General features: G+C 26.8%; 1 protein-coding gene across 1 annotated transcript; it reads left to right on the top strand.

The window, feature by feature from the left end:
* Positions 1–534: 534 nt before the first annotated feature.
* Positions 535–7552, top strand: LOC111632533 (acetoacetyl-CoA synthetase-like). Its single transcript, XM_023376975.1, has 6 exons — positions 535–677; positions 754–879; positions 6771–6840; positions 6909–6967; positions 7050–7252; positions 7323–7552. The coding sequence occupies exons 1-6, from the start codon at positions 605–607 to the stop codon at positions 7458–7460; spliced, it is 669 nt and encodes a 222-aa protein (XP_023232743.1). The 5' UTR covers positions 535–604; the 3' UTR covers positions 7461–7552.
* Positions 7553–10576: the final 3024 nt, after the last annotated feature.

Raw genomic sequence — 10576 nt, 5'->3', positions numbered from 1 at the left:
CAGGGTTCTTGTAAATTTTAAACATTTCTCACCATAGCTGTAAAAGTCTAAATATGTTAAACTTAATATATAATAGCAATCTTATTTTTTTTTCACATGTAGTATAGAAATTTGTAATAAGATACATTATGCGGTTATAATAAAATATTGTGCGATTATTTTCATATAATTAAAATTAATATGTGTTTTTTTTAGAAAATACAAGGGAAGCGGCACATCCACCGCTTCTAATGACGGCACGCCACTGAATTACCACTAAATAATCACAGGCCTTACTCTGTTAAAGAATATTTTATAACTTGAACTTTTATTGAGGTTTTGAAGATTTTAGTATGTAAATTATGAGAGGCAAAATGTTGTTAAACTTTAGAACTGTTTTTGAATTTGTCACTTTGTCATAAGCTTAAATTAAACTTTAGTTTTAATGCAATCTGAAGATGAACAGACCTTGCAGAACTGTTATTTATACTGTAATGATATTCTCTTCTTTATAATAAAAATATAACTTTAATATTGAAGTGGAATCATTAAGTATAAATGATGCAAATATTTATATTATTTAGGTGGTTCTGATATAATTTCCTGTTTTGCTGGTCAAAATCCAATGCTTCCAGTTCATGAAGGTGAAATACAATCTCCAAATTTAGGAATGGCAATAGAATGTTGGGATGAAACAGGTTTATAGTAATAAAAATATTTTTACATAAAATTAATGTTTATATAAAAATAATTTTAATTTTTCTTTGATGATAGGAAAACCAGTTATTGGTGAGAAAGGTGAATTAGTGTGTATATCTCCTTTTCCTTCAATGCCAATTTATTTTTGGAATGATAAAAATGGAGAAAAATATCAAAAAGCATATTTCCATAAATTTCCAGGTAACTCATTATTTATATTTAGAAATTTCTAAGTAATTTAAAATTTTTTAAACTTATTAAAATCAATGCTTATAAAATATTTTGTTTTATATTTGTGCTTTGATTTAATATGAAATTCAGATAATCTGAAAGAAAAGATCAGATGAGGTCTAGTTAGTGTAACTGTTAACTCATCTGCATAATAAGAAGTTGTACATTAAAGTTCCTCTCCATCTTGTCTTATAGAATATTCTGAATTATTAAAAGTTAGTTTAAAATAAATAATCATAATTATTAAATTCAGTGCAACAAAGCAGCCTCACCACTTATCTTTTTAGGTCAAATTGCTTTAGGTTTATTATTAATAATAGCCAAGTCCTATTCCAAAATTAACCTGATGATGATGATGATTTAGTAATTATAAAGTTCAAGCTTGCCTTTTTTTTTATAAAGTTATATAAAAGTTATTATTGTAGAGCAAGCATAATTATCTAAAATCTATTCAATTTATGATTTTCTTCTATTTCTCTTTTAGTCTTTATTATTAATAGTTTTTGGATATGATAAACTTGTGTTTATATTCAGATGATGAAAAGAAAATTGGAAAAACCTTATTGATATATGATTGAATATGATTGATATATGAATCTTATATGATTACAAGGTTAATGAAATTTTTCCAACCACATACTTAAGTTTTGTTGCATTTTATTTTGAATTATTTCTCTTCTTCCAGAATATGAAAATAGCCATTTGAAGATGGCTGAAAACATTTTATTTTTCATAAATTTTTGAATTTTTGCTAGATTTCTAAGGTCTTTCTATTATAGCAATATGTCAATTATAGCATTAGTCAATATGTCAATTATAGCATTATAGCAATATGTCAATTATAGCATAGTTCTATTATAACAATATGTTATTTTTTGTATTTTAAATTAGTTTGAATGATATGTCCTTATTAAGGGCTGGATTTAAATGCATTTCAAATCACAATATATGCACATAGAAACATCAGATATATGCACTGATATATGCTTGTTAAAAGCATTTGTAATGTACACTGAAATTTATATGTTGAAATTGTTAAATCTGGGGTAAGAAGACAATAAAACATTCTGGAATGAGTCCAAGTAGCCGTTTATTTTGTCGATAGCATGAGCATACAACAAAAGGTCAGAATAATGGAAAAGAGTGCCAAAATATTACCCAATCTTGTTTTCCTTACTAAAGCTCCCTGGCCACAACACACACTTTTTGTCAATACACTTCACCCTTTCCTCTTATGTCTTTTTTGAAAGTCTTGCAGGTATGCTGGAGAGCAGACTGCATGACACAGTTGTGGTGAGTGCTGAGCCATATAGTTGTGATCCAGTTTGATATGGTCTGGTGGAACTATATCTGATTCCTGTTCCACGTTTGGTAGCCCATTCTCTGTTGTATCTGGAGTTATGAGAGAGTGGTATCTGATTTGGTCTATGTGGTGTTTTCACCTCACAGCTCATTGGTCCAATACAATGTGTCACAACAGCTAGGATCCATTCTGCGTTCCCTCCTCCTCTACAGATGTAGACAGGTGCATGTTTTTAAGGATGCACACCTGTTTTTTACATCCTGAGTTTTTTGTAGAGGCTGGTGCCAGTTCTGGGTGCACAAAGTCAAGACATGTTTGCAGACATTGCTTAAACAGCATTTCTGCTGGGTTCACCCCCGTACTTGCAGGAGTGATGTGATGATGTAACAGAAATTGATGGTTTTTTTGGACCAATCCCCATGCATCATTTTCTTCAGCGATTTCCTTTGTAGAGTAACCCATGCACTCGGCCAATCCATTCTCATGTGGATGGTGGAGTGCAGTGCATATCTAGTGAATGCCATTGGACCTTAAGAAAATGGAAAACTTCTCTGAAGCAATTTGTGGTATGCATTATAATAAAGAACTTTTTTAAATAGGTAAGAACCAAACTGCAGTACATACTTTCTTAGCAATTTTCAGCATTTAGTTTTTGCTCTTTTACCTATATTGTTGGTTGAACCAAACTCAATATAATGGAATATTTTCTGTATATATTCCATATGTGGAAGTTTGACTATTTTAACTGTAAGAAATTATCTTCCTTATATTTAATTAAATAATATATTTATACAATTTTTTGAAAGACTTAAATCTAAAACTTTATTAAATTAATAAATATAATATTTACAATCATTTTAATCCAATTATTTCAAAGGATTTTGAGTTTGAAAAATGAGAGATTTGCAATGTCAAATCTGTATGTTTGTGAGATTTTAAAAGAATGCAAGTTAGATTATTCAAATTTAAAATATTTCACTTTTGTGTGCTCATTTGTAATTGGATGGTGAGATAATATTTCTCACATATTGTTGCATATATAGCAGAAACATCCTAGAGATAATTTGAAAAAATAATTGCAATCATGAAACAAGCTATAAAGTTCATACAACATTTATTTAGTCTAGAAAATGGTCAAATCTGTAAAATATACATTATCAGACAACCTTAATTTGATCTATTTGGACTCAATGTTTATATTGAGATCAACATTATAGCATTTAAGACAAAAGACATGCATACAAATCCAACCTTTAGTCATTAACATATAGCTATGTTTTAATGTTAAGTATTAAACAAACTTTGAAGAGAAAAAGATAACAGATATGCATCAAGACTTATATGTCTTTAATTCAAATGATAATGTCATTGCATTTCAAAGTAAGTATTATATTAGGAAGTACTGTTGCTATTAAGCTTGCCAACTCCCAAAGAGTTGATTCTAGGAATTTTCCATTTTAGGAGATATGATGATTTTTATTTTCAACAATGTCAAAATGCTAGTGCCTATTCTTTTATCTGTTTTAATATATGCTTAATTCAAAAGTTGATAATTTTGTTGAGTAAATATGAGATGAATAAGACTAAATTTAGGAATTTGAGAATTTAATAATTTTTGCTAAATTTGAGAATTTTTTTTCAGTGAGTCCAAGAATTGGCAACTCTAGCTACTATTAATTCATTTTATTATTTAAATTTTAGACATTTTTATGAATACAGTCTAATTCAGAAATCTGTTTTTAATATTAATTGACTACAAATTTGATTGTTCTGCCATAGTTATATATAAATGATTTTTTAAAAATTTCTTTTATTATTAACGATGAAATCCACATATGACTGTTTTTTCATTTTTGAATGTAATAATTAATATACAATAAGAGATCAATACATAGCAGTTTTTCTTAGAAAAATTTCATGATGTGTCAATTCGATTTGTAAACATTAATAATTATCTTGAAATTTAAACTGTTTTTAGAATCATTTAAATTCATATTTAAAATATCTATTTAAGAGGTTCTGAAGAAAATTAAATTCTTAGAAATATTTTTAATGATGGGGTAAAATTTTATCATTTATTAGTTGTTATTATTTTAATATCTTACTACTAAAACTATATAAAATTACACAGTGGTACATCCAGAGGGGGACCAAGAGGCCCTGGTACCCTCCACAACAAATAAACACCTAAAAAAATTTTCAAAAATCTTTTCCTAATTAATATTTCTTTTTTACTTATATTGACTTATATTGTTGTCTTCTATTTTACTTATGAATTAACAGTCACATAAGGTGGGAATTTTTATTGATTCACATAAAAAAGTTTATCTGTCTAATTCAGCTCCCCAAATGTGTCAGTGAAATTACATAATTACTAAATATTTTATTAATTCACCCATATTAAATAATTTATGATTATATAAATTTATGTGAAAAATTTCTTACTGAAGTACTCCTACAGATATATACAGTAAATAAAAAATTTGGAAATAAATTCTTACATAAACATTTATTAATAAATTTAATCTTAAAATTTATGAAATGAAATATTTAAAAAAATTTATGGTAGAAAAGATAATCTGTTTTGCATGCAAGAATGATTGAAATGAATATATTTAAATATTTTAAGATGATATTGTTAATTTATCACATCATATATAAACTTATCGGTGTTTTCAATACCTAAGAATTGTATGGAAAATGTATTGAAAATTATTAATTTGAATGACTAATTGAATTGATTTTATAAACTTCATATCAATGCTTTACTCAAATAACTCAAAATATGCTGATTCAACTCTTTCAAGCATTTCTGTTTAGATATTGGTAATAATTTAACTCTTAAAAATTTATACAAATGATCAAAATTAGTCAGTAATGGATATCTACAAAATGTCATTAATATTAATTAGAATATAAACAAGTGAAAATCTTGATTGTTGTAGCATTTTCTATTTGTATAGAATTAATAAGAGAAATTACTGTAAAACAATTGAATAATTAACAATAATGGCTAAACATAGACATTTTAAGAACTTGAGTAATGTAGACAAGCCCAAATAAAATTGTCTAAAGTATTGTTTACAAAATATTACATTTTAGCAGAATTACTCTGTCAATTTAGACACAAAGTTTCCAACTTTTTTTACAAAAAGTGTACATTTATTTATTTTCTCTTTTTTACATCAATTTCATCAGATTACTTTCCTTTATTAAAGTTAGGCTCAGATTTAGAAAAATAGGAATTTCTTAAAATTGAACTTCACTTGAAAGTTAGTTTATTCTTAATGATTTTGAAAAATAATTAAATCTGCCATTGACAATATTTGTTTTAACTTGATTGCTGTATCTCTTGAGTTTTTTCTTGTTACCTTGGGAAATTGTCTTGAAGTTAGAAGAACAAAACTTTGATAGTAACGTATAGATTGGCATTGTATGTCTCTACTCAAATTATAAAATTGGTATCTTGCTTTACTAGAAGATAAAATATATATAATATTTTCTAAAAGAATATTTTACTTAATTTTAGAGTAATTTTATTTTACAGAATAAGCAATTTTAAATGTAGCTATATAAAAATATATTTTAAGTGATGTGTTTAGCTTAATATATACAGGGTGGTCTAAAAGGTTAACTGAGATTTTTTTAAGATTAGTTTTAATTATTTTTAAAATAAATCTGTTCTTAATTAAAAATATATCTCAGTTAATTGACTTTTGAGCCAACCTGTTTATGTAAAGAATGCTCTCAATTTTTTTCTTTTGTGAAAATGTTTGTTAATTTTTATCATCTTTCATACAGAATTTAACAATGTTTACATAAAATTAGCTTGTCATTGCAGTTTTTAAAGTAATTAATGTCTTCAATGCCACTTTTGATCATAATTTTTGTTGTATATTTTGATTTTTTATTATAAATACAAATTTTAAATGAAAATGGCATGACTTCTGTCAGACAGTTTAAAAATATGAAAATTTTTACCATAGGAAATTTTGATTTAATTAATTGTTTTAAGATTTAAAATACTTTAAACTGCTTCAAAAATAAAGCAAGGTAGGGAGGGATAAAGAGATAAACTTCACATATAAGAGAATTCATAGTGTTCCTCATTTAAATAGATGAAAAATATATTTTTAATTATTTACTAACAAAAAGTTGAATGTTGTACTAATAGCAGATTTTAACTTTTTGCTGACAGTTTTTTAATTATTTAAAAAAAAGGATTGAATGACTTTTAATTAACAAGTATAACTTAGGTTGATGATGCCTACGGGAATAAAGGTAGCCCTTGAAATCAATATTCTTTTGAAATATGGATTGAATTCTAATAATTTCCAAATGAGCATTTTTCTCACTCTAGCATTTAAATGTTTATACATATACATAAATTATCCACTAAGTCATAAAACTGATTTTTCCAAATTTTTCATCCTGGGTATATATTTTACCTGCCCTACCTTAGTTATGCCATTGGTTTAGAAGTCCCTGAATGCTGCAAATCTATATTATACCTCTTGAATTGTTTAAATCATTATTTTTATCTGTTACATTTTTATAGGTGTGTGGACTCATGGTGATTTTTGTATGATAAATCCTGTTACCAAAGGAATTTACATGCTAGGTCGAAGGTACTGAATACTCTCATATTTTTCTTAAATAAATTATTAAAAATTAAAGAAAATATTTTTTATTTTAGCGATGGAACACTGAATCCAAATGGAATTAGATTTGGAAGTTCAGAAATATATAATATAGGTTTGTAAAATAATTTTTCTTAAACATGAAAGATGTATGTAAATTGAATTAGTTTGAATAATTAGTAGTAATTTTTTTCAAGTTGAATCTTTCAAGGAGATTCAAGACAGTGTATGTGTATCACAGTATAACAAACTGCAAGAAGAAAGAGTTGTTTTGTTCTTAAAATTAGCAATGGATCACTCATTAACAACAGAACTGATAGAAAGGGTCAAGTTAGCAATTAGGAGAGAACTCTCTGCACGTCATGTTCCTGCTGTAATTCTAGAAACCAAAGCAATTCCTGTAAGTAAATTTTACTAAAATTTTATTAATATTGGTTAATTTAATTAATTGAAAATTTTTTAACCTGTAGTATACAATTAACGGGAAAAAAGTTGAAGTGGCCGTAAAGAAGGCAATTTGTGGTGAAGAAGTTTTGAACAAGGACTCTCTTGCCAATCCAGAATGTGTTGATTTTTATTATAACATACCAGAACTTAATGGTTTTTGAAATAATTTTTTTATTTCTGTTTACCAATTTAAAAACACGACAAATTGAGTTTTTTTTTTTCTTTTTATAAATCTTTAACTTCCACTCACCACTTAACATAAATATTAAATTTTAAATTTTATTGAAATTGGCAAGAAAAATCTGCTGTTATTTTTATTTAAAGTGCAGTTTCTTCTGAAAATTTATAATAAATATTTTAAAATTTATTCAGTATTAAATCATGCTTATGAATTTATAAGCATTTAAAGTAAAAACATAAAGTACAAACATTATGTTGATTATATATTTCTTGATTTTTATTGTTTTTTATTTTATTAATGTTCTGTATTCTGAATCTATAAAGTTTTTAATGAAATATTCATTTAAAACTTACCATAAATTATATAACTTTTTTATTATTTAGAAACTATTTTAAAAATATCAAAATAATACATGATTTATGAAGAAATTATTTTTATGTAAGAAAAAAGTATATGAAAATTTTTTCTATAAAGGTACAAGATGGTCCAAAAGTTAGTTAACCATTGTAAGGACTAAATTTTTGTCACATTTCAATATTTCATTACTTATAAACAGGAAAAGAATTATTCAAAATGATGATTATACAATAGCATTAGTTACTGGAGTTATTGTTTGTCTTCATCTCTAACTCTTCTATTGCTCTTGTTTGTTCATTAATTTATTAATTTGTTGACACCCACTTGGGCAATTTACAACTGAATATTTTTCAATAAATATATTTTTGCATGTTTTTATATTTTCACCAATTTTGTAATGTGTAAACTGAGTTTAGAAACTGTTTTTGATTTATCTTCATAAGTTTACTTAGAATTCAGACANTTAATTTGTTAGATTTTGTTTTTCAAAAATATTTTTTTGTAAAAAATAAAATGATTTAAAGAGAAAAGAAAATTTAAAATGTATTTACTGTAAATATTGAACTGCATTTTTAGGTCTAATTTAAAGAATAGAACTGCTTTTTAGTAGTTTAAGAATACATTTAATATTGAAATTCTAATGCTTTTGAACAAGTGATTCTCATCTTCAGAAATGTTATATAAAAATACTGTTGTAAAGAACATAACATTAAATGATATTACATTACTAGTAAACATTACTAGCTCTCTATAGCATAAACAATGTTTGTTTAGGAAACATAATATATTTGCTAGGAAATTGTTACCTAGACAAACAATGTTTGTTATAGTGATCTAAGCAATATAATATAAATAATTATATAGACCTACTGTTCCAGGCAATGAAACATGAATATTATTTATGTGAGTAGACAATATTGTTCACAATGTAAATCTTCTTGAGTTAGTATCTTCACTCATTGGTGTGTTAGCAAATTACCAAAAATAATGTCACCAAATAAGCAGCATTATATATGTGTAAATAAAACGTGATATTGCTGATTTATATTCTTTATATAAAAATTATGCACCCCTAAAAAGTTTTCTTTTTTGAAATATATGGCACATCTATGGAAAGATTGTGCTATATTAGTATGTTGTTGTACACCAGTTGAAAACCACTGACTAGACCATCAGTTTTTAAAGTATGACCTGTGAAACACTGGAGATATGTGGACTGATGTATTCATTTTTATAAAATGCAATTTTATAATGTTTAGCCTCAGGAAAGAATATTTTTATGTACTGCTTATATCTTATGTAAGCCAAATTTTTTGGTCTGCACCTACCCAGCAACCAAAAGTAATTTTCACAGGGTAAGAAGTAGATAGAGGCATAGGTGATATACTAAATCTGTGACTTGGTTTAAATGGTCTGTAGTCAGTATAACTTGAAAACCACTGACCTAAACAAGTGTTCTTTTTTTTTATGTAGCATTCTTGAAGATGAACTTGACTTGCTCAAAAGTGTTAGAATGTCAATATTAAATACTTTTAAACTAGTTATGGTCTTTAATTTAATTAAATCTATAGAGGTTAGTATAAATTCTGATTTTAAAAGAGTGACATATATAATTAAATATATTTTATATAAACAACTTTGGAAGGTAATGGAAATAAATATGCATAAAAATAAATTTGAACAATATCTATGCATTTTGTGAATACTGTATTTATAAAAAAAATCTGTTTATAATTCATTTGTTAAATTTGAAAATATATTTTGTATCTTATGATATTTTATAAATAAATACAGTTTTTATTATTTATATTTTGTGTATATTAAAATTTATTTATGTATTTTTGTTTAAAATTTTTTGATCAAAGTTGAGAGTAATTGTTTAATAAAATATTAAACAATTATTCTTTGTTGTAAGTCATTTAATATATGAAAAACTCAAGCAATTTTTTTTCCAATTTTATTTAAAATATAGTTAATTTGATTTTTTTTATATCTAATCAAAATTTGCAAAAAAATAAAGTACAGCTGTCCTTTGATAGTCCGACGTTTTGTAATCCGACATGCTTAGTAGTCCGACGCACCTCCCATCAAGGTACAGTACCTGTCCGCGTTACGTGTCTGCTTGTACAGAAGCATGTCACGATGTGAATCTTCCCACCCAATTCTTACACGATGACACACATTTCGTGTGTTTTCCGTGAGCAGTTCTGTTCAAACAGTTGGAGTAGGGAATGTTGTAGGCTACTGCTAGCAAAACAATGCCAAATATGTAATCATCACTTTTGGTAATCTGGACACCCCTTTGGTCCCATACCTGTCGGATTATCAATGGATAGCTGTACATATTGTTAATAATAATAATAATAATAATAATATATCTCTCCTGTGGTCACCACCTGGTTGTGGTGGGAGAGCCCAGTAGTTTTACAGATCCATAGGGCAATGCAGGCTGGAGCACAAGCTCCTGGTAGGGACACCCATGCCAGTAAGGTCTATGGGGAGAAATGAAGCTAAGAGTGACCACACACCCACATTCTGTGGAGATAATCATTATGGTAGTAACCAGATCTAAGTATGATACCGGCTCGGACGTCGCCTGGGTTAACAAGGTCCGCGTTTGTGGGTTAGGCAGAGGCTCACGTTCGAAAAATAGGCTCCAGTCTCCCTTGGTTACCAGTGGCGAAAGCAGCACTGGCCCAAGTATGGCTTGTGGCCGTATGCCTGATTTTGTATATATTT

This window comes from Centruroides sculpturatus, unplaced genomic scaffold, assembly GCF_000671375.1.
Source record: "Centruroides sculpturatus isolate CEXI.00-Female unplaced genomic scaffold, Cexi_2.0 scaffold714, whole genome shotgun sequence".
NCBI lineage: Eukaryota > Metazoa > Arthropoda > Arachnida > Scorpiones > Buthidae > Centruroides > Centruroides sculpturatus.
The sequence above is the reverse complement of the archived record's forward strand: the minus strand, read 5'-3'. Positions and strand labels throughout refer to the sequence as shown.

What these genes read in the sequence shown, in the direction of transcription:
- LOC111632533 (XM_023376975.1), top strand. Translation starts at nt 605, where the DNA reads ATGCTTCCAGTTCATGAAGGTGAAATACAATCTCCAAATTTAGGAATG. An exon ending in AGAATGTTGGGATGAAACAG is followed by an intron (nt 678 to 753) that starts GTTTATAGTAAT and finishes CTTTGATGATAG; the next exon opens with GAAAACCAGTTATTGGTGAG. An exon ending in TTCAGAAATATATAATATAG is followed by an intron (nt 6,968 to 7,049) that starts GTTTGTAAAATA and finishes ATTTTTTTCAAG; the next exon opens with TTGAATCTTTCAAGGAGATT.